Source organism: Rhincodon typus, chromosome 10 (assembly GCF_021869965.1).
Source record: "Rhincodon typus isolate 14 chromosome 10, sRhiTyp1.1, whole genome shotgun sequence".
NCBI classification, from domain to species: Eukaryota; Metazoa; Chordata; class Chondrichthyes; order Orectolobiformes; family Rhincodontidae; genus Rhincodon; species Rhincodon typus.
Window position 1 is genome coordinate 16,983,201 of NC_063341.1, and position 25,320 is coordinate 17,008,520.

At 43.0% G+C, this 25,320-nt stretch overlaps 1 protein-coding gene across 1 annotated transcript in view; it reads right to left on the reverse strand.

The window, feature by feature from the left end:
• Positions 1-25,320, reverse strand: part of LOC109929875 (potassium channel subfamily T member 2-like) — a 636,785-nt gene that overhangs the window by 143,241 nt on the left and 468,224 nt on the right. The window contains exon 23 of the mRNA XM_048602052.1: positions 7,310-7,438. Within this exon, the coding sequence (XP_048458009.1) occupies positions 7,310-7,438 (129 nt within the window). The remainder of the gene's footprint in view (positions 1-7,309; positions 7,439-25,320) is intronic.

Genomic DNA, 25,320 nt, shown 5'->3' on the forward strand with positions numbered 1-25,320 from the left:
ATATGTAATTCAATTTACTACTGTCTAATGGTCCACTGGCCAACTTTCACTTTTCTCTTAGCTCCTGCATACTTTTGTTTTCTCTAAATATCAATCACTCTGCCTTGGTGCCTCTAGCACATTTTCTTCCAGGCTTCTTCATATGGCACATGTGACATATAATATTAGCAATGTAATAGAAAAATGCTTTTTAGGGAGCTTTATTGCTGCTAGGGTATGGATCCATTCACACCAGTTGGTCTTCTAGGAATGTAGATGCACAGTTGTTTTTCCTAAGGCATAGAGTCAGAGGGCCATAGAGTCACAGAAGGAGGCCATTTGTTTCATTGAGTCCATACAGGCTCTCTGTAGAGCAATCCAGTCAGTTGCAATCACCCATTCTATCTCGATAGCCCTGCAGGTACTTCAAGAACCCATCCAATTTTCTTGTGAAATAATTAATCATCTCTGCTTCCACCACCTTTGGAGGCAACAAGTTAGTTCATTTTTACTTGACACATAATTTTTTTTTTCTCAACATCTGCACCTGTTGCCACAAACCTTAGATCTGGGTACCCTAATTCTTCTACAACCAGCCTTTCTTTCACTAAACCTGTCATAATTTCGTAAACTATTAAATCTCTGCTCAATTTCTTTGGTTTTAAGGAGAACAACCCTGCTTCAAAAAAAAACTACCTCTGGAGCTATATTTCCTCATCCTTGGAGCAATTCTGGTAAACCTGCTCTTCACCCTCTCAAGGACATTAACCTCCTTCCTTAAGTGTGGCATCAAGAACTGAATTCAATATTCTGCCAGTAGCTGAACCACATATTTATAAAAGTTTAGTATAATTTCCGTGATCTGTACTCAATACCTCTATTTATGAGGACCAAAGTCCCAGATATGTCCCTACACACTCTTTAGAGCTAATCTCTTAATAGATTATGGTTGGCATGGACTGGTTGGACTGAAGGGTCTGTTGCCATGCTGTATGGCTACGATTCTATATTGCCAAAATGGAAGATCTTACATTTCTTTGTACCAAGTTCCATTTGCCATTTCTCTGCCCATTGCTTTAGGATGTAGGTAGGCTCGGACAGTCAATTTGCATCGATCTCACTGTCAGTCAACCCAATTTGATATCATTTTGAACTTCTGAACAAATTTTGAACTTTTACTCTGCGTTCCAATATTGCAGTCATTTACAAAAAAGAAAAGAGTAGTAATCCTAGCACTGACCTTTGAGGAATGGAACAGAGAAAGCATCCTGCATTCTGTAAAACAATCACATATCATGGTTCTCTAATCTGCCCATAAGCCACATTTTTCTATCCGTAACCCTCCGTGACCCTCAACTTTGTTAACCAGCCCTTTGTGTGGCACTTTGTCAAATGCTTTCTTAAAATCCACAGAGACAGCTTACATTGCATTCTCCTCATTAACCACTACCATTATGGCATTAAGAAGTTAAATTAGTTACAAATGATCAATGCATGAATAATGGAGCATTGGCCTTTGCTGTACAAAAATCTACTTATTTCCAAGCTTGGCAATACTTGATAATTGGGAATAATCTCACTTCTATCATGATTGTTATCCTTTCCTGCATTTCATTAGTATCAACAAGCACTGACATTTGAAATTTAATACAATTATCTGCTAGCTGGTGCACAGAATGCCTGACCACATTTTACAGCCAGGACATAAACATCAGAGCTGCAAAAGCAAGTATTGCAAAATTGCACACAAAAGTAAAAAGCTGCCATTAAATCTGATAGCTGTCAAGGTGTCATTTTCTGGGTAAAATATGAAATATGTGCACACAGTAGAGTTAATAGCAGCCATAAATTACATAGATACACACCGTCTCTCTACATTGAAATTAGGCACAAACAAACAGGATAAAGTGGACACACAAAGCTAATTATTTAATTGGCATCCAAATGTTATTCAGATTTGTAGCCCAATCCAGCTCAATATAAAATGTTTGTTTCGCCTGGCTATCTGCCCTTGGGTATGATCAGATTAATAAGAACTTGCGTGTCTACACAAAAGCATGCATCAAGTGATCATGTATAGAGGATCTTAATTTGAAAGCATCTCAGTACAAAGAGAGAGAAATTACTGGAACAAGATTCCCATACGTAGGAAACTAGAGTCCAAAGTAAGTAAACAAGAACAATAACAGTAAATATAAAAAAAACATAAAATGCTGCAAACATGTAGAATTTGGACAGTCCTGCTACACCCAATTGAGTGTGGCAGTTGACAATTAAACAACTTGCTGAAGGAGGAGGTGGCTTCACAAATTTTCAAATGTTGGAGGAGCCCAATACGACAATGCAAAAAATAAGGCTGGAGTGTTCACATGCATCTTCATCCAGAAGTGCTATGTGAACAATTCATCTTGTCATCCACCCGAGGTCCCCAGAATCAAAGATGCCTCTCTTCAGCCAATTCAATTTGCTTCTCATGAAATCAAGAAATGGCTGAAGACAACAGATACTGCAAAACCTACGGATGCTGACAACATTCTGGCAATAGTTCCAAAGATTTGTGCTGTAGAACTTTGTGCTCCACCTCCATCTAAGTTGTTCCAGTACAGCTACAATGCCTGCATTCACTGCCCAGTTCTGTCCTGTGCACAAAACTCAGGTTAAATTCCGAACAATTACCGCCCCATCAGTCTACTCTTGATCATCAGTGAAGTGATGGAAGGTGTCATCAAAACCACTATCAAGCAGCATCTACTCAATGATAACTAGATCACTGATGCTCACTTTGCATCCTGCCAGGCCTACTCAGCTCCTGACCTCTCAGCAACCTTTGGTCAAACATGGACAAAAGAGCTGGATTTCAAAGGTGAGGGTGAACGCCCTTGACTTCAAAGCTGCATTTGACAGAGTTTGGCATCAAGTAGGTCTAGCAAAGGTAGAATCAATGGAAGTTGGGGGAAATTTTCTGCAAGTTGGAGTTCATACCTCGCATGAAGGAACTTGACTATTGGAGATCAGTCATCTCAGCCACAGGACATCATTGCAGGAGTTTCTCAGAATAGAGTGCTGGACCCAACCATCTTCGTTATTGACTTACCTCCAGCATAAAGTTAGATTAGCTCACCCTTGATCACACAATGTTCAGCACTATTTGTGACTTCTTAGTTACTGATGCAGTCATGTACTTATGTACAGCAAGACCTAGACAACATTCAGATTTGGGCTAATAAGTGGCAAGTAACAACTCTGCCACACAAGTCCCAAGCAAATGACCATCATTAACAGGTGAGAATCCAGCCATCACCTCTTGATGTTCAATAAATAACTAATACAAACCACCTATCAACAATCCATAGGCACGGAGAATAGCTGCAGAGTGGTAAGAGTTATGATCAACAATGCCCACAATCAGCTCCACAAATACGAGCGGGAAATTGCTGCCAAAAAACTCTGTACTCCAACACAAGTGACCAAGAATGGACAACCACACTGGAACAAACCATCACCACACAACAACAAAAGACCAGAACAAAGAAAAGAATAGCCCTACAAGAAAAACTATTCAAACTCACCCACAACAATGACATGGACAACACAGAAACGTGGATCAAGAACATCTCAGACTGACCACTTACCGACACTGAGAAGACCGTCCTAGTACGCAGGCTGAATACAGAGACACCAAAATAATACTGACTTCCTGGCTGCACTGGAATCGACACTAAAGAACAACGGACTCGCGGAGGAAATACAACAGACCATCAGACAGACGATAGTCCCAGCACTGAGCAGAGAAGGTAAGTGGAACACATTCAACATAGAAGAGAAGAAAGCCCTGAAAAGACTCAAGAAAGACAGAAACATTGTAATGTAATGGGGACAAAGGGCACATGACAGTATTCCTTGATAGAGCCCAATACATCAAGAGAGCTAACGCACTACCAACAGACACCGACACTATCAAGAGATGGCGAAAGACCCAACACCACAGTTAGAGAACTGGATTAAAACAACCCTGAAGAAATTACACAACTCAAGAGATATCAGCAAGACAGACAACTAAAAAATTAAGCCAGAGGGATCCAACACACCCTGCTTCTATGGATTCCCTAAGGTACACAAGCCTGGAGTCCCCCTCAGACCCATGGTCTCACTACCAAACACACTAACATATAGTTTAGCCAAAGAACTACAACGGAAACTGAAATACTTAGTTGACAACATTACCCACTCCATCCACTCCTCCCAAGAATTCCTCAACATCATCAAGGACACCAGAATAGAAGGGGACAAGATAATGATATCCTTTGACGTAACAGCACAATTTACATCCATAAACATTGACGCAGCCAAAGAGACAATTGCCACACTGCTGGATGAATCTGGAACACAGGCACCCCACGACACCAACAAGGACAGCACCCTGAAACTGTTGGATCTGTGCCTCACAACTCACTTCACCTTCAATGACCATATATTCAAACAAATCAATGGAAGACCAATGGCATCCCCAATATCAGGTCTGATTGCAGAAGCGGTAATGCAAAGGTTAGAACAGACAGCATTCCCCACTATACAACCCAAACTCTGGGTCTGATATGTAGATGACACCTTTGTGTTTATCAAACCCACAACACGAGAAGAAACCAACCGACACATAAACAACGTCCTCACCGGAAAAAAAATCACAAAAGAAGAAGAGAACAATAAACAAATACCCTTCCTACACATAATGGTAGAACGTAGGAACAACAGGGAACTCCAGACTAACGTATACAGAAAGACCACCCATACGAACCAGAAACTTAATTACACCAGCAACCACCCCAACATCCATAAACAGAGCTGCATCAGGACATTATTCAAATGAGCCACAACACACTGCAGCAATCCGCAGTTGTGCAAAGCAGACCAGGAGCACTTATACGGAGTTTTTAAAAGGAATGGATACCGAAAAAGCACAATCCGCTGTTACCTCCACGACAGACCACAACAAGAAGACACAACATGGCCAGACACACTAGCCACCCTCCTGTACATCAGGGACATATCAGAGACGACTACAAGACTACTCAGACCCCTAGGTATCAGGGTAGCCCACAAACCACCAACCACCCTGCAACAGCTACTAATGAATATAAAGGATCCCAAACCCACAACCAATAAAATTAATGTAATATACAAAATACCTTGCAAAGACTGTGAAAAACATTACATAGGCCAAACTGGAAGAAACCTGACTATAAGGATACATGAACAGCAACTAGCCACCGAGAAACACGACCATTTCTCACTGGTCTCAACACACACGGACAAAGAAGGACATGAATTTGACTGGGACAACACTTCCATGATAGCACGAGCCAAACAGAGACATGCCAGGGAATTTGGGAGGCAAGGGCCTAGTGGTATTATTGCTGGACTGTTAATCCAGAGACTCAGAAAACGTTCTGGGAACCTGGGTGGAAATCACGCCATGGCAGATGGTGGAATTTGAATTCAATAAAATATCTGGAATTAAGGATCGAATGATGACCATGATTCCAATGTCAATTGTCAGAAAAACCCATCTGGTTCACTAATGTCCTTTAGGGAAGGAAATCTGCCATCCTCAGTCCTTCCTACGTGTGACACCAGACGCACAGCAATGTGGTTGACTCTGAACTGCCCTCTGGGCAATTAGGGATAGGCAATAAATGCTGCTTAGCCAGCAATGCCCTCATCCCATGAATGAATAAATTCCTGGAGGCCTGGCATTCCAACCGAAACTCCATAAACAAACACATTGGTCTGGACCCGATATACAAACCACTGAAAAACAGAACTGGGAAATATGTTAATCACCCCAGCAAACCGAGACAGATAAATAACAAGTGGGACACGACACCAACGCTTCACCAGAGGCACACTGACGATGTTATCTAGCAGGATGACGAAATGTCTGCAATCAAACACATCGGCTTGGCGAGCAAGTCTGCAACCTCAAGCTACAAACCCGAGCTACAAATCTTCTCCAAAACTTTAACCATCACTAGATCTCATACTTTCTGGAAGTTACCACTGACCAGAAATTAAAGCGTGACTGTCAGATATATACTTTGGCCACAAGACTAGATCAGAGGCTTGGAATTCTGTGGCAAGTAATTCTCCTAATACCTCAATGCCTCACACAAAAAGTAAAGGCCATATGTAATTTGACTGCTACAGGCAATGCACAGCTAACAGGAAGAAGTGGTTTGCAGGTCATGAAGGAAGGAGTTAAATATTTCCCCAATTGTCTGGAGAGGTATAATCTATTTACAAAACTATTGGTAACTCACTGTAGGCCTGTAGGCCCACTGGCTAGATATGTATACCTGCAAGCTGGACCTGTGTTGCTAACTGTACGTCTTTTATTCTAACCAGTTCCAACTTGACATCTAAAAGTTCACCAGTCTTGCACTGGTTAAAGCCACATGACAAATGTTTTTTTTTTCTCTTTAACTGGTGCTTAATTTGCTAATGAGAAACTTCAAATGACTCTGAATGCTCGGGCCTCATTAATTTTTAGTCAATTTGTTGATGTGAAATATTAATTTTTATGCTGCATTCTCTGTGAAATGCACATTCAATCTGGATATCTCTGAAATCTGATTTCAACAATAAATGAAATAGAAGCTGGCACTTAGAAGTAATGGGTGGAAGCTAATGTACCCCCCTAATGCTCCCCCCACCATTGCGCATTGTGTAGCAGGGGCATTTAATCAGGCAGAAGAGTGGCAGACCCTGTTACCTTCCCAATTTTGCCTCAATTAGGTCCGTGGCTGACAGAGGGGGCACAGATAAAGCCCTCTCTTAGCTGCCTGTTGGGGTTCTTAAGAAGAGATCTGGGTGGCAGCAGGGTTTCACCACAAGCTTCTGCTTGTGGGCTCCTGGGAAGAGGTGAAGAAAGCACTCGTGTGACACCATGTCATCTGCGCATAGAATATCACTCAGAGATTCAGCTTTCAAATGGATTAACACATAAAACTCAAAATGGTGTTCTTCTGTTCAAGTTTCTTTGAAGTTCAGAAATGTTATTCAGCTCTCTCATGAGAGATTCAACAAATACATTGACTGAGTTTTTGAAGTCATTGCTGAAACAGCATTCAAAGATTAAAAACAACTAAAGGAGAATAAATAATTGTCTTATATTCCTGTTTCTTCAAAACAATAGATTAGAAACAAAGCAAAATTATTTAACAGTTTAAATTGAAAACAAAAACAAAACATGAGGATTTTTGTACTTTTTCAAACTGAATTTAAAAAGTGCTTTCATTTAAGGGCACGTTTATGAATTAGTTGATGCACGTACCTCTGATGTTGTGAGTTTTTGTGACTCTGTGCGATAAATACCAATAGGAATGTCTCCTGATGAAGAGCAAAGCTTTTGGTAAAGCCGACCGTATGTCCTGATCCATAGATCATCCTCTGTGATTTTCATCTGTAACAGCATAAGAGATGAGACTGATCAGCAAACATGGTCTTGACAGATTGTTGCACTTGTCCCAATGCATTGGTTTGTCTGAGTTTAATTAGAGACAATGATGGTTTCAGAAGAATCAAAAACTGGGTTAAGGCAAATTAATGTATTATCATTCAATCACTACACCAATTCAAACTTAAATATGACCATGCCTTTTACTTTTGTACAATTATGAGAGGTGCTTTTAGAGACGGCAATTAAAGGTAAACAAATAGAGGCTTTCTGCCACATTATGTGACCATTCCTAATAAAGTCCTTGACTCTTTTTAAGAGGATATCTTCAATTTAGTGGCATCATTGGGTGAATAATTTACAAATGTACAGTGGTTGACAGGCCAAGAACAAATTTCAATTGGACAACTGTCATTCTTTCCAATAAAACGTTTGCATGTGTTACATCGTAGCCCTGCAGGTGCTGGTGTAAGGGCTCACTGCACTTTATTGCTGCAGCTCCAGCCCTGGATTTCTCTCTTTCATTTTGCCAAAGGTTCACACCGCAGTAATTGCTAAAAGAACAAAGATGGACAAATGCAGTATTTGCTGTAATTCGTCTTTGAGAGATTCAAAGATGATTAACAGACAGACTGACAGATCATCAACCAAATAACTATGATTAGCAGCCAGCTGTTAACTGCCAAGCAGAGCATGTATCTCTAGCCATCTCAATCAGCACAGAATGTATGTGAAGTTAACCGTGCTGTGTTTCATACTGAGGCAGTTCACCCCAGGCACTTGCTTTGATCAAGGAAGCTATTTCAACTGACTTGCTCCAGCTTCTTAACTTTCCACAGTGTACAAAGCAAAGCAGTTTGATCAGGCTAATGTGGAAGAAAACTTTATACTGGTTTCAGATCTCATACTTCATCTAGTTTGTATTTAAGCCATTCTAGAGGAGCTGCCAGTGCCTGTTGCTGTGGCTCTCCATGAGTATATTTTTCTTTGTTGGGCATTCAGTCTTTCCTTCCCACAAATTCCTCGGACGAAGGGAATGGTGTGAAAATGGCCATGTCAGGAAGGGTCAGTTTCTAAAGAAATTTGTGGACCTGAGTTGCGTGGGGCCAAGTAAAGCACGGGGATAGTGACTGACTGGGACCGTAACGTGGCTCCACAGCACGAGATGTGAGAGATTTTAATTTTCTAATGGAGAATCCCAGTATTGACTCCTGCCTAAAGTAGGTGGGAATCCTGTCACAAGCTGTGGGCTGGAAGTGGTGGGAGAGGGCAGCGTTGCTGTGCTAGATCAGGTGATCACAGAGAAGTAAATAGAAGTAAATGGTGGGGATTTGGAAAATCTGAGAGAATTGGGGGGTTGGGGTGGTAAATGTTGGATGGCGGAAGGTGGTAGCAAAAGGGAGTGGGTGCTGTGAAAGCAGAAGGGTGCCCAGTTTCCTCACTGAGAGAATAAGAATGGCACTCCTGGATTTCTTGGCCCACAAGAAACAAGCAAACCTCAAAGTTACAATTTCTTATATCTCCTGTGAGAAGGATGCAGGTAAGTTAGAAAGCACAGTCTAGAATTTCGAGCCAGAGGCAACATTTCGAAGTTGAGACAAAACCTGTCTCCATTGAAGACCACCGCAGGCAAGTTCTTCCAGGGTCTTAGGTACCTTTAAGGCAGGGCCTGCAACCCCAAGGCAGGAATGGGAGTGGGGTGAGTCCACAGTGGGCTGATTAAAATACCGACCTCTGGACCTCCAAAGGCCTAAGCTCCCAATGGTCCTGAGACACTTAGCAGCTCTGTTACGCATAGCCCATATCTACTTTAAATACCTCCACCTCATCCAAAACTCTTACCTCCTCTGTCCCTCAACTCCTAACCCTGAGCCGATGATCCTCAGCCCCTCACCTCACTCACTGCCTGCCCTTCACCCACCCTCTTTCTGAACAGAACTCACAAGCCTGAAGCCAATGAATGGCCCATGAACCTCAAGCAAATAAACAAATTTTTTCTGAGCAGCTTATAATAATGCAAAGTATGGAGAAAACGATTAAGCAGCTAAATTGTGGCTTGGAGCTGTAAAACCTCCTGAATAAACACCTGCCCTAGTCGATGGCCAGAATGAATACATAAATGCAATTGGAAAAACGATAACTGTTCCACGTAGTTATCATACTAGGCTACCCTTTCAACAGTTTAAAATGCAGTCTTTATCACTTTATCTATTAAATAGACCCTTCTAACTCATTTATAGACATTCCTAGTTTTACAATGTGAACGTTTTACTTGACAAGCTTGCCATTTGGCAGAAGAAACAGTCTGGAAAACACATGGGGTTGAATTTTTCCTTTGTTTGACTAAGGGTTTTTGACTGAGATTCGCAGCATTCAATCTATCACTGCCACGTTCAACTTAATAATGCAAAGAGGCTCTTCAGTTGTCTCCATGGACAGGCTGGCTATCACTATACAGCGCAGGGTTAGCTCACTTCGTGCCTGCCGAATATGCACAGAGACCTGCACTCGATCACTGTAGCCATAGGTATTCTGCATCAACAACAAGGGCAGAAGGTGGTGAGGAAACTCAACCTCACCCCAAATTCTCCTTCCCCTAAGGGAACAGAGTGGTGCATGCAGGCACCCATTGAGAAAAAGTGTCACTCACTGGACACTGTTAGCAGATCTTGTCCCTTTAGACGCAAAGACCCCCAGAGACAACCAGCCAAGTCTTCCAGTCCAACAGGGCTAACAGTAGAGCGGACTCCCTCCACCCCAGCTGCAGCAGTCACTACAGCTGTTAGATGTAGTGGGCAGCAGAGGAAGAAGGCGACATGCTAAGGGCTCATAGATGGCATGGCTGACATTTTGTTCCAAAGTTCTTACACTTTTGCAAATATATATGTACTTGCTTTTTTTTTAAAGAATCTACCGTAGTCTCTTCGTCATTGTGGGATCCAGTGAAGTCACATTTCTTTAACACATGAGCAGCCTCTTCAGACATCCCAAGGCTGAAAGAAGTTGCAATGTGTTGCTCATCTCTCACAGGCAACCAAGTCCTTAACCGCAAATATCACGAGATGAAACAGATCCTTTAACAGTCAGTTGCACTTTAATGTGGACATCACTGAGGCTACAGGCAAAGATTATGATTCAAACCATCCAAATGTATGCCAGTCTTGTCAGCGAGAGCAGGGAATCAGTCATGAATCCACATATCTCTGGAGGCAAAGGTCCACGCTATCTACCTATCAGTTTTTCAAGGGAGTACACTACACTGGCACCTGAGGGATGGAGATGGACAATGGGCAATACACATGTTTACTGTCCACCACAGTGCAGTGGTCTGCTAAAGAGAAGCTGCACAGAGCACTGCCTCTCTCAGGTTAAATACTCTCCTCCAGGATGCTCAAGCATTTCAGGGAAATTTAGCAGTCTACATGACCTGTCCTAATGTGAAGGCTAACTGGGTGAGAGAGAAGCAGTACAGAATTACTTCCAACCCACTATCACAGAGACTTTGCTGCACAACACCCAGATACCGTGTACTGACTGAAGCCCTAAAAGCCACTTCCCCTTAGCATATGATGGTAGTGCCTGGACTCTGCTTTCTCCTTAACAATGAATAGGACCTATAAAGTGTGGATACTTGAAAGCGAGGTCACTCAAAGATAATGGATTCAAGTTCCACCTCCCCCAGAGGCATGTCATAAGGTGCCAGAACAGGATGGTTAAAAATATCTACAATTAGATGCCTAAAAGCAAGTTATTCAGCAAAGTTCTAGCACTGAAAAGTGGTCAGGTCCGCATGCATTTTGGGCTGACTAAGGCTTGCTCGCCATAAAACCAACAAAGTTCCATAAAGAAAGTAAGTTCAAATCCAGCTCTTTCATGTCTAGAAAGCCAAAATGAATTTCTACAGTACATCCTATGGATGGTACACCTTGCTGTTACTGCCTGTTGGGAGTGGAGAGGGTAAATGTTGGTGGATTTGATGATCGTTTGGTGCTGCCCACTTGGGTGGCCAAAGGGTGGAAGAAGATGGTGGCCTTGGGAGCATGCAGGGACATTGTGGGGACGACAAAATTGTCTGAAGACTCACACATATGAATTAGGTGCAGCAGTAGGCCATTCAGCCCCTCATGCCTACTCTACCATTCAATAAAATCAAGACTGATCTGATTGTAACCTCAAATCCACATTCCTGCCTACCCCTGCTAATCTTTCATCCCCTCACTCAACAACAATCTGTCCAGCTCTGCCTCAAGAACTTCACTTCCATCACATTTTCAGAAAAAGGTCTACAAAATCTCACAAAAATTGTGTCTGATCTCTTTTTAAATGGGCGATCCCTGATTTTCAAACAGTGACCTCCAGGTCTCGATTCTTTTCCACATCTACCCTGTCAAGCCCTCCTGGATCTTACATGGGTCAATCAAGTCACTTCTTATTCTTCTAAACTTCAGTAAACCCTCTCTGAACTGCCTCCAATACAATCATATCTTTGCTGAAATAAGGTGACCAATAGTGCACATTGTACTCCAGACGCAATCCAGCAATGCCCTGGACAACTGAAGAATAACTTTCCTACTTTTATATTCATTTCCCCTTGAAATAGATAATAACACGCTATCAGCTTTCCTAATTATTTGTTGTGCCAGCATACTAACCCTTTGCAATTATTGTTATGTTATGTTGAGGTTGTACAAGACACTGGTGAGGTCTCTTCTGGAATACTCTGTCCAGTTCTGGTTGCCCTGTTATATGAAGGATATTATTCAGCTGGAGAGGGCTCAGAAGAGATTTACCAGGATGTTTCTGCGTATGGAGGGTTTGGGTTATAAGGAGAGGCTGGATAGGCTGGGACTTCTTTTACTGGTGTGTAGGAGGTTGAGGGGGGACCTTATAGAGGTTAATAAAATCATGAGGGGTATAAATAAGGTCCAAAACCTCACAAGCCTCAAAGGTGTCTTCTCTCTAGGGTGGGGGTTTTCAAGACTGGGGGCATAATTTTAAGGTGACAAGAGAAAGGTTTAATAAAAGACATCAGGGGGAATTTTTTTTTTTTACACAGAGAGTGGTTTGTATGTGGAATGAACTTCCAGAGGAAATGGTAGATGCGGATACAGTTACAACATTTAAAAGACATTTGGATAAGTACATGAATAGGAGGGATATGGACCGAGCACAGGCAGGTGGGACTAGTTTAGTTTGGCATTATGGCTAGCATGGTCTAGTTGGACCTGTTTCCATACTGTATGACTCAATACACGAGAACACCCAGTTCCCTCTATTCTTCCAGCCAAGATCGTCCACTTCACATCTTCTGGCATTATACTCTCTTTGCCCACTCATTTAACTTATAAATATCTTTTTGTAGCCTCCTTCGCAACTTACTTTCCCATCTATCTTTGTGCTGTCAGGAAGGTTAGCAGCCGTGCTTTTTGTCCCTTCATCTGAGTCACGAATGTAAATTGTATAGAGTTCAGGCTGCAGCACTGATTTTTATGGAACACTACTCACTACACCTTGCCAGCCTGAAAAAGACCAACTCATGCCTACTCTCTGCTGCCTGTTAGCCGGCCAATCCTCTATCTCGGAGAAGCAAGCAGCAAGATGATGCCGCCAAGTAACTTCTCTAACTTTCACTTTGGGGAATTGGGAGCATTGTGGACATGAGGCACGTTTAGCTCTTAACGAGACGCAAATGCATGACAAGGCAGGCAGTCGCCTCTCATTTTCTCAATTTTATTTACCGTTTCTCGTGCCGTCCAAGTACCCTATTTAAGAAAGATCCTGTTGAAAGCACGCAATCGGCAAGCTTCACTCAGTGAGGAAGGAGAGATCGTATCCAGAGTCAGACACAACCGATTGAGAATATAGTTCTGGGAATTTAGGGACAGCATGGGAATTCAGCGCAGACGGCAGGAGGTGCTCTTCCCTTGCTTTTTGCATGGCTCATAGCTTATAAAGCTGTATTGTTTTAAACAGGATAAATTGAAGCCCATGATCAGGGGCCTAGTACAAAAGAGTGACATCACAGGCAAACAGTAAATTCATTGTTTGGTGACATCTACCAATTTGACTACCTATAAAAGGTTACCTTCAGATCGAAGGCAAATAGAAGGAAATATTTACAGGTTACAAACTAAAAGACCAGTCAGAAAATTTAAAAAATTAAGTTAAGAGCTAAGTAAACAAAACAGAGATCCGGTGCCAGGCAATGTGTTGTACCTACATGATATGGGAGCTGGCGGACCCCATTGTGGTTCATAGTGACTACATCTGTAGCAAGTGTTGGTTGCCTGAGGAACTACAGCTCAGAGATGATGAGCTGGAGTCTGAGTTTTGAACACTGTGACACATCAGGGAGCGAGGGAGTTGCCTGGACACTGCGTTTCACTGAAACTTACAGAATACCGAGAGGCCTGGATAGACTGGACATGGAGAAGATATTTTCACTGGTAGGAGAGACAGAGAACCGGGGGCACGGCCTCAGAGTGAAGGGACGACCCTTTAGAAGTGAGATGAGGGGGACTTCCTTCAGCCAGAGGGTGGTTAATCTGTGGAAATTACTGCTGCAGAAGACGTGGAGGCCAAGTCATTGAGTGTATTCAAGACAGAAATACAGGTTCTTGATTAGTAAGGGAATCCAGGGTTATGAGGAGAAGGCAGGACAATGGGTCTGAGAAACATATCAGTCGTGATCAATTGGCAGAGCAAGATCCACGGACAAATTACCTAATTTTGCTCCTTTATCCTACAGTCCTGTGGTCTTATGGAACAAAAATCCCAACCACATTCCACATCCTTCAATCACAACTCCCCTATAACTCATGCTGCATCATTTAATCATGAACTGTAAAGGAGGCAAATAAAACATCTTTTTTTAAACTCTTTGAGCTTACAGCCCATGGTTCACAGCCCTACACAACTGGTGTAAAATGGAACAGCTGCTAAGCTGGCTGCTTCCATGAAAATGTTTAAGAAAATGTGCCTGGTGCGGGATCTCAATAAGCTCACAAGGCTGAGATAACACGGTGTAGAGCTGGATGAACACAGCAGGCCAAGCAGCATCAGAGGAGCAGGAATGCCAGTTTCATGCTCTATAGGTACAGCTGTGTTTCAGGGCTCCTCCCTCCTCTGCACTCAAGGGCAATCCCTTCCGGCTGTCCTGTTTGGCAGCTATTCCTTTATGAGTCCTACTACCATTTGGTCCTGATTTGGCCTAGAAAATCTGGCGACCCTTAGCCAGGCCTGTGGTTAAAACAAGGATTGTGTTCCCATGAATTAATTCAGACCTTGTCATTTATATTGGACTCCTACTCCTCTGCACTGAGTGGAAATATTGTGCTTGATTTCAGGGCAATTATAAGCAGGAAATGCACTGGGAGAATGGCTTGAATGGTCTATTCCCACTGAGCAAGGGAATTAAAACTTCCTCTCTCGTATGTGACCCATTAGAATTTGTGTAACAGAGAAAATGTGTTTGTCCCGAAGACTGAGTTGGGGAGTCAGCTGATTTTAATATAAAAATGGGATCACACCATTCCCTCATCTTGTGGGGAACAGCGTCCTTCATGAAAGCATGGAGAAATCACAGAGGAACTTATTCTGAGATATTAAGCCATTTTGAAGCCTGCTGTAAATAAAGTTCGGTTTCAGACACTGCTAACATGATGTATAAAAGAATCCTACATTAAAAGAGATTGTATGGAAAGAGTAGGCCTTAGCAAAACTGGGAAAGCCAATCGCAAGTATCTAAAATAAGAGATAACAAGGTGTAGACTTCGATGAACACACAGCAGGCAAAGCAGCATCAGAGGAGCAGGAAAGCTGACGTTTCGGGCCTAGACCTTTCTTCAGAAATGGGGGAGGGGAAGGGGGTTCTGAAATCAATAGGGAGAGAGGGGGAGGCGGATAGAAGATGGATAAAGGAGAACGTAGGTGGAGAGGAGACAGACAGGTCAAAGAGGCGGGAATGGAGCCAGTAAAGGTGAGTATAGATGGGGAGTTAGGGAGGGGATAGGTGGGAGGAGGGGATAGGTGGGAGGAAGGACAGGTTAGGGAGGCGGGGACAAGCTGGGCTGGTTTTGGGATGCGGTAGGGGGAGGGGAGATTTTGAAGCTTGTGAAATCCACATTGATACCATTGGGCTGCAGGGTTCCCAAGCGAAATATGAGTTGCTATTCCTGCAACCTTCGGGTGGCATCGTTGTGGCACTGCAGGAGGCCCAGGATGGACATGTTGTCTAAGGAATGGGAGTGGGAGTTGAAACGGTTTGCAACTGGGAGGTGCAGTTGTTTAGTGCGAACTGAGCGTAGATGTTCCGCAAAGCGGTTCCCAAGCCTCCACTTAGTTTCCCCAATGTAGAGGAGGCCACATCTCGAACAGTGGATACAGTATACCACATTAGCAGATGTGCAGGTGAACATCTGCTTGATGTGGAAGGTCTTCTTAGGGCCTGGGATGGGGGTGAGGGGGGAGGTGTAGGGGCAGGTGTAGCACTTTCTGCGGTTGCAGGGAAAAGTGCCGTGTGTGGTGGGACTGGAGGGGAGTGCGGAGCGAACAAGGGAGTCACGGAGAGAGCGATCCCTCCGGAAAGCAGATAAGGGTGGGGCGGGAAAAATGTCTTTGGTGGTGGGGTCGGATTGCAGATGGCGGAAGTGTCGGAGGATGATGCGTTGAATCCGGAGGTTGGTGGGGTGGTATGTGAGGACAAGGGGGATTCTGTTTTGGTTGTTATTGCGGGGAGGGGGTGTGAGGGATGAGTTTCAGGAAATGCAGGAGACACGATCGGAGGCGTTCTTGACTACTGAGGGGGGGAAGTTGCGGTCCTTGAAAAACAAGGACATCTGAGATGTTCAGGAGTGGAATGCCTCATCCTGGGAGCAGATGTGGCAGAGGCGAAGAAATTGGGAATAGGGGATGGCATTTTTGCAGGAAGGTGGGTGGGAGGAGGTGTATTCTAGGTAGCTGTGGGAGTCGGTGGGCTTGAAATGGATATCGGTTTCTAGGTGGTTGCCAGAGATGGAAACAGAGAGGTCCAGAAAGGACAGAGAGATATCAGAGATGGTCCAGGTGAACTTAAGGTTGGGGTGGAAGTTGTTGGTGAAGTGGATGACTTGTTCGAGCTCCTTGTGGGAGCACGAGGTGGCGCCAGTACGGTCATAGATGTCACGGAGGAAGAGATGGGGTATAGGGCCAGTGTAGCTACGGAAAAGGGATTGTTCCACGTAACCTACAAAGAGGCAGGCATAGCTTGGGCCCATGCAGGTACCCATGGCCACCCCCTTTGTCTGTAGGAAGTGGGAGGAATTGAAAGAGAAGTTGTTAAGGGTGAGGACAAGTTCAGCTAAGCAGATAAGGGTGTCAGTGGAGGGGGACTGGTCGGGCCTGCGGGACAGGAAGAAGCGGAGTGCCTTTAGGCCATCTGCATGGGGAATGCAGGTGTATAGGGAATGGACGTCCATGGTAAAGATGAGGTGTTGGAGACTAGGGAATTGGAAGTTTTGGAGGAGGTGGAGGGTGTGGGTGGTGTCACGGGCATAGGTGGGGAGTTGCTGGACCAAAGGGGAGAAAATGGACTCGAGATAAGTAGAGATAAGTTCGGTGGCGCAGGAGCAGGCGGAGACAATGGGTCAACCAGGGCAGTCAGGTTTGTGGATTTTGGGACGGAAATAGAAGCGGGCGGTGCGGGGTTGGGAACGATGAAGTTGGAGGCTGTGGGTGGGAGGTGACTAAATTTCATTTTAAGTATCTTAATGTGAGGCTTTACGGGCAAAAATTTCAAAAGGTTCCGACAATATTGTATACGAAGTGAAAAGCTGATGAAAGACATGTGATATGCAGACCCTTAATGCACACAATGAACTGTAAAACTATTAACTCAAGATCTTTAACCATTAATATTTGACAAGAAATATATTTCTAAAGGAGCCAGATGGGCTTTAATTGCCTACACATTAAAGGCACTTCTGAAATGGATTTCCTGTTGCAAGACAAAGCCATTATGACACTAATTCAATTGACAACTTATTAACATCTTATAAAAGAGGCTATTTGTTGAAATGTGTCAAAACAAAAACATAAATAAGTCTGATGTAGCAAAAATGGATGTCTGACTACAGATTCAAATTAGTATCTATCTTATTTAAAACTAAAACTGTGCCATGAGATTTTGCTACTGTAGCTGTGAACAAAATTCAGTACTGAGGAGGGAAAGTGATAAGTTTCAGTGGTATTGTAGCAATAATGTAGAATTGACTTGACAATATCACTCATCTAACATTCTTATGTAGCACATGTATTTATTACCTATATTCCCTACAAATAAACATTAACTTGAAGTCGTGCTTTTCATCCATCAAAACTGCTTTTGCACAAAGATTACATTTGCTGAAAAGTATATGGCCCAGCATCAGCTTGACACAGTTGGGAAGATTTCTAACAGATGAAATTAAAAGTTAGATATTAAATTCACATGCCAGAACTCAGTCACACAATCCAGCTTTCACCAAAGCCCTTGATTCTCTCCTGTGGAATCGAACGAGCCCTGGATTTGATTCCAGAGCACTGACACAGCTCTAAACAATATAAAGGTTTGCAATAACCTGTTCGGTGTTGCAAAAAGCTTTGGGTTAATTTAACAATTAAATATTAGATCCTTCACTGCTTAGGAGGGTTAGTGACTGCAAAACAAAATGGGACAAGCCAGAAGAGCGCTTCACCTTGTTCCCTGGTCTGGGCTGAACTGGCTGTTTACAGTCAAGACAACAGTTGCCTGCTACAATGGTACAGAGGGACAATTGGATACAGTTCCCGACTTCAGTGATTCATGCTTTAAGTATTCATATAGACACCGTGCAACAGTATGGTTAGATTTAGATCCGATTGACTAGCCTGCAGATATCCACGGGTGGGGGTTTACTGTCACCTTTAACTGCAGAACATGTTCACTCCTTGTGGAATTGTACCTCATCAAGCAGTCTTCAAAACAGAAAGAATGTAATTCAAATAAAAAGTCTTTAACACAGCAGTCAAAACTAAAAAAAACAGACAATACAACCACAACAAAAAAACACATCTCCTTTGTGTGCCGCACTAAACAACACTGTATTCTTCTGTTCCAAGTGCATCATAAACCCAGGACTAACAACGACTGGTTCCAGTTCATCACCATCACTTTCCTAACAGCCACCTCATGAAGCCTCCTCTGCTCTTGCTGCTGCAAACCCAGGTCTTCTTTCATCACGACTATCTGGGAATACAATGAAATTCACACAGAATTCTTTTTTGCCATCCTGGGTGCAGCTTTCACAGGCCATTGGGGCTGGGCTTGGGAGCAATCGGGGTTTGAAAGTCCAAGCGTTTGTGATCACGTTGGGATCATGATGTGATCCTGCCCTTTGCTGCATTTACCTGGGACAGCACGGAAGGCAAGTAGGAAACCCTCTTTGATCTGTCAGATAAGTAATTAGGAAATCAATGAGTTAGTTATGAAACCAGTTAAGACCTGTCTTAACTTAGAACCCAATATTTTCCAGACAGGGGCACCTTGAGTTTTCCACATGCCAGCAACTTGCTAAGATCACTGAGGTGAGTACCCAGTGGTAAGATCTTCACTGAAGCTGAAAGGTGCAGAAGAATTTAAATCAGTTACACAGAAGAGCTTCCAATCTGGTCATTGACAGACAGCTGTTCAAAACGCCTCCAGTGCTCAGAAAGTGCTAACACCGATTAACAAGTGATCTACAACTTCCAGAATGGTATTTCACCTAGTCTAGTATTTCATTCGCCTCCAGCTGAATTCCCCTACTTCAACAGGGCATGGGTGCAGCTTATTTAGCTACACCTTACACCTCTGGTGAGGGTCAAGGGCAGAGGCCATGTAATTGCAAACAGCTCCTGCAGGAGTAGGAGGAAAAAAGGCAGTAGCACCACCTGCCTTCACTAGCACGCCTCTCTGAAGGTCAGATGGAACAGACACTGAGACCCAACAGAGAGAAGGTGAGGTTCCTAACCCAGGGCCTACAGACAATCAGCCCTCGCAACGTGTCCGAGAGCCACTGCCTCAGAAGCCTCAGGTCCTCACGGCTGAGCAACTCCTTCGCAACAGGTTGGTACATGATTGGCAGTGATTGACAAGATAGCTGTCACTGCAGGTCAAACTCCACCCAACCCAGGTGCACTCTTCTCCTGCTAGGAATCAGAATAAAGAGGTGTGAGCGTTACTAATGGCATGTGTGGAGGAGAAGAAAGCCTGCCTTTTTGTTTGGAGAGTAACTGCATGATGTGAATACAAAAAAGAACTGGGCTGAGGATCGGCTGCTCGGATGCACGTCTAAGGACAAATGAATGGAGTTGCATCAACCTAAAATGTGCTTTGCAAGAGATTGCTGGGAAGTCGGGGTGTGGGATTTGATGGGTCAGTTCTGGTTCATTCACATTTTCGATCCTCCTGCATCCCCTTAGTGCTCTGTCTCCAGTTGGGAAGGATGACATTTCCACTGCTGACTCCCTCCCCTCATTTCCATCCACGCCTGTGTGGTAAGAGAAAGGGGTGTTCACTTCCTCCTGCCTTCGGGAGAGCTCAGCTTATGTCGTCCCTCAGATCCTGGAGCAGGAACTCCAGCCTGAAGTGAGAGGCTCAGGGAGCAGCCTTCCCTAATTCTGTGGTTTCTGCAACCTCACAGAAGATGCTGGTGAGTCCTGTTAACCCATGCTGTTGCTCCTTAAATTAGAAATCTTTCCCTTGGGAAAAAAAAGGCCCACGCTCCCCAATCAATCAGGGAGCCCACAAGAGAAATTACAGTTAATATGCTCTGTGAAAGTGCAATGCCTAATGTGCAACCAGTAAATCAGTTCTAGCAGTGTGAGAAACATTTGTCTCTGTGTCAAATGAATGTTCTCCATCACCATACACAAACATCAATCAACTGTAAAATAAGACAATTCCATTAAATTCCCATTTGTTCTTTCAGCAACATATCGTACCGTAGCTCACATCTGTCAGTTCACTTTTGAAACTGACTTTCATAACTCAATCAGTATTAGGCAGATTTGGCGAGGAGGAAATATTTCCCATTTGCCATTATTTGGGAAATTAAAAAAAAATCTTTATATAAGCTTTTACAACTTTGGTACAAGTGGTAGAAAATCTTGCCCTTACACTGTAATCTTCACATGTGGAATTGCAAGCATTTCAAAAGGATTCATCCACGTGCCTGTCCCTCAAAAATGTCTCTGTGAGGCTTTCTTGTAACAAATGGAACATGCAATTACAAAATGATGCTTTGGATTGTGGATTTGGTTTTGGGGCTAACAGACTTAATGGATCAATCACTAATAAAGTCACCATAGTCCTACAGGACCATACAGCTGCTCTCTCTTCAGAGAGGGGTGACTGGTGGTGGTTTAACCTAAGGTCACCATACCTCAGGTAAGGAGAGAGGTTGAGAAGATGGGACCTTCATGGTAACCTCAGCTGATATGGGAACTGAACATGCGCTGTTGGCATCACTCTGTATTGCAAACCAACTGTCTAGCCAACCAAGCTAAATGAACACCTAAATGCTAATAGAAGGGTATACGTTAGTTGTGGATGGTATTGCACTGTACCAAGGTATTCCATTGGCTGCCCATTTTCAAATTCAGTGCCATTAAAGTCAATGGATCCAAATATTGGACAGAGTACAATCATTGTTGCTTGCTCACATCCATAGGAATTTAAATAGCATAATGCAGAAATGTTGACCAACGTCAGGGTGGAAAAAAATTAAAATATATTTGCGAACTATTGTCTGGAAAGTCTGCCATTTAATGCATTTAAAGCGTTGTCATAGTATTCATATCTAGTCTTAGGGGAGTCACAAATTAAGCTCCTTCATCTTACAAGGAATAATTACTCAGCCAGTAAGTGTTATTTATATAGATTTCCCTCCAGCTTGTGTAATTTTATCAAGTATTATCATGTGCCCCATCACATTAAAATAATTGACAAACTAATCAATGCAGTAAAGAGACAACACATATTTGCATTCAGCTTAAACGTGCCATGCTAATCTTAAAATGCACTGTGAGAAGAAATCTTGCTGGTTAAATACAGGTGGTTTTGGAGATGGACAGTTGAGGTACTTCGATGCATTAGATAAGCCATCCAATAAGTTTCTCCTCCTGGCTGGTCTTGCTGAAGATTGGTGAGCATTAGGAGCATCTACTTTTGGCTGTGGTGGATAGCCAATTGCAGCCAATTAGCAGGCTACTTGGGAGGGAATTAGGAATGTTGTCCGAAGCTGACTGGCAGGGGAAGGCAGGCAGGTCACTTGGAGGTGTGCAGTGAAGCCGCCTTATCTATCATCCAAACTCGTGTCTCCCCATCACTGGGCTGTGACTGTGGCTGAGGGTCATCCTACAGAAAGTTTCCACTTCACAATGATGGCCTGGCACCTACAGCCATAAAATAAGTTTACCATTTTACGAGATCTTCCAGAAGCAGTGTCCACCTCTTTCTGTAGGCTGCCAACAGGAGAACTCTGCCGTCCGTCCCATTGGCCCAAACCATGTACATGCCCGCCTGCTGTTATCACTTTAATAGCATTTCCAGAAATTAGCTTTCAATTGTCTCCCGCTCGTAACATCGTGTCAGTGGGCAACATGGTACCATCTCCTGTCGGTCACAACCTCAGAAATTGTTTAAAGACGATGAGGTCTCACCCATAATGTGAGATAAAAATGTAGTCTAATAAATTGAATGACAACTGTGTTAAATTGATTTTCACAAAAATGTCAGTGTCAGTGTCAGTGTAAAGTAAAATAGTTTGCAGTCAATAAACCATTACCAATGCATTGCAGTGGATGCTATTCTTCCATAGTTAAGTGTATCAAAAATCCACGATCTGTTGGTGAGTAATAGGACTGCTAACTTCCTAAAGACTAAGAATCAAACACTGATAATTAAGAAAAGAACATATTGTTTATTGGTCCATGATCAATATGGTTTGCACGAAAGTAGATATCACACTATCATCCTTTCTGTACAGGCTCTCTCAATAAGCAACTCACCCAAATCCATTCTCCCATCTTCTTCCCATAAATTGCACATTCTTCCATTTCAAATAACCATCCAATTCCCTTTCCATGCCTCATTGAACCTGCTCCCGTCTCACTCTCAGGCAGTGCATTCTAGACCATAAATATATGCAGTGTGAAAAAGTTTGCTCTCATACCACTTTTGCTCCTTTTGTTAATTCACTTAAATCGGTGCCCTCACATTCTTGAACCTTTCACTAGTAGGAAAATCTTCTCCCTATTTATTGTGTCCAGACCTCTCATGATTTAAGTACAGTTTACTTAAATAAGTTCTCCTTTAAGCCTTCTCTTCTCCAAAGTAACAGTTCCAACTTCTCCACTATATCTTCATAATTGAAATTCCTCATATCTGGCACCATTCTTGCAAACCTCTTCTGCACCCTGTCCAATGCCTTCACATCCTGTCTGCAGTGCGACACCCAGAACTGGACACAAAACTCCAGCTGAGGCTGAACTAGTGTCTCACATTAAATTCTACAGCAAGTCCCTGGATCTTATATTCTGTGGCCAATTATATCTTACTCTGCCTTGTCATGGGGCATTGCGCAGGAAATCAAGCCGTACTATTCCTGAAGTTGTCAAAACAGTTTCAAAAGTTTACCCAAGTATGCAAACTCCCTAGTTTAACTGTGGGATAGGCCAGGTTAGCAGAAATCATGGACTTGGTTTCTGTACTGAACAAGAACTGCTATTTATTACAAATAAAATAAATTCCAACCACATTTAAACAACTGTGAGCTGTCGACATATAGCTTTACTAGTTAAAACTGTAAAGCATCTCCCATCCCAACACACATACACCAACAACCAAAAAAAAAGCTAGTGTTATGGTGGAAGGAAAGAAAGGTGGGGGAGCAGTTCAAAGGCGCCAATCCTCAGGCTTCGATGGGGTGCATTTTTTGCTTCCCAAGTCCTCCAGTTCTCTGATGTTTTCCTTGAGGTTTTCAAAGGTACAGAACAATTAAATCTCTGAATTATTTGTTAAAAATCCACAGCTTGCATCAACTGGTGGGGGAGGAGGACTCAGAGAGAGAGGGAGAAAGACATACACTATCTGTCCTCTCAGCAGTCCCAACTTTACTGCCAGTGTCATTCACTCCTGAGAGCCAACCAGATAATTGTCGTCAGGCTAATGACCTTTGGCAGCTGCAATTGGTCACAACTCCATTAACCAATCAGCAAACTGTTGCTGGCTGAATTTCACTTTGCGCACATTCCATGGTGTCAGTTTGACTCAGAACAGATTCCCCAGCTGCCTAAACAAAGCAACAGTGTAACTGCCACACACAATGGTTTTCTGTAACTTGCCTTTTGCAATTACTGCAATTCTTCATGAGTCCTTTCATGTAAAACAGTCCTTTTCTCAAGTCAGTCCACAATCATAAGTAACACAAAAAGATGCAATCTTGTCTCCACACATCTCATGCTATAATTTAAAAAAAAAATGCACTTCATCATGAGATGTGAGCTACACAGATAACGAAACTCAAGATTTACATCCATTAATCCTATCTCTCCCTTTACATAACCTGAGCATTTCTTGAACCTTTAGCTTATTTTATCATCTTACACTCAAGGCAGTACATCTACTATTATACTACTTTAGCCAGCAATGAGAAGAGTCTTTATATCAAATGCTCGAAACTAAAGATGCTACCTAAGTAATGTCATATCTAAAGTTTTAAACGTTTCAATGAATGCCAGTGGATTATGATCAGAGTAAATTAATGCTTCTTTGTTACCGTGTCAGACGTAGACTTTTAAAGTATTGAAGAGCCAATAATAATCCCAATGTCTCTTTTCTTCACGATCGAGTGATCCTGGTTTAGTTTCTTAGAGAAGTACCCCATTGGCTCTTCAATTCCCAACTCATCACCCTATAATAAGACTGCACCAACTCCCAAGTCAGTCGCATCAATCACCATCTTAATAATTCCAGATAAATTAGGGACAGCCAAAACTGATTTATTTATTAGGATTGTCTTCAGCATCTCAAAGGGTCCTTGGCATTTTGCTGACCATGTCACTATCGATGGTTTTCTTTACAAATTTTTTAAAGGTACAGGTGTTTTGCTGGAGTTACACACAAATTTCTAGAAAAATCCATACATTTACAGGAAGGATGTGGAGGTTTGGACAGATTGCAGGAGAGGTTTACGAGGATGTTGCCTGGATTAGAAGGTATGAGCTATAAGGAGAGGCTAGAAAAACTCGCATTATTTTCTCTGGAGCGGCAGAGGCTGAGGGGAGACTTGACAGAAGTTTATAAAGTTATGAGAGGCATAGATAGAGTTCACAGTCAGAATCATTTTTCCTAGAGTTGATACGTCTAATGCTAGGGGGCATGCACTTAAGGTGAGAAGGGAAAATTTCAAAGGAAATGGTAGGTGTCGAGAATGCACTGCCAGGGGTGGTGGTGGAGGTAGATGACAGGAGCATTTAATGGGATTGTAGATAAGCACATTAATATGTAAGGAATGGAGGGATATGGGCTAAGGGCAGGCAGAAGGGATGGGTTTAATTTGACATCATGTTCGGACAACATTGTGAGCCAAAGGAACGAAAACAGGAATGGCTGGAAAAGTTCAGGAACCTGGAGGTCCTGGTGGTGGAGAGGAGGGATGTGCTCTTTCCTCAGGACTGCCAGAAAAGACCACAGTATCAGATCTTACCTGCCTGATCTGAACTTCCCATCTGGATCATTGCTGTTTCCTGGTATGGAGGAATATCCAGTATTATAGGAAGCTCAGGAGGTCTGGCAGCCACTGTGAAGAAAAAATCAGAATTAACGTTTCGGGTCTGGTGACCCTTCCTCA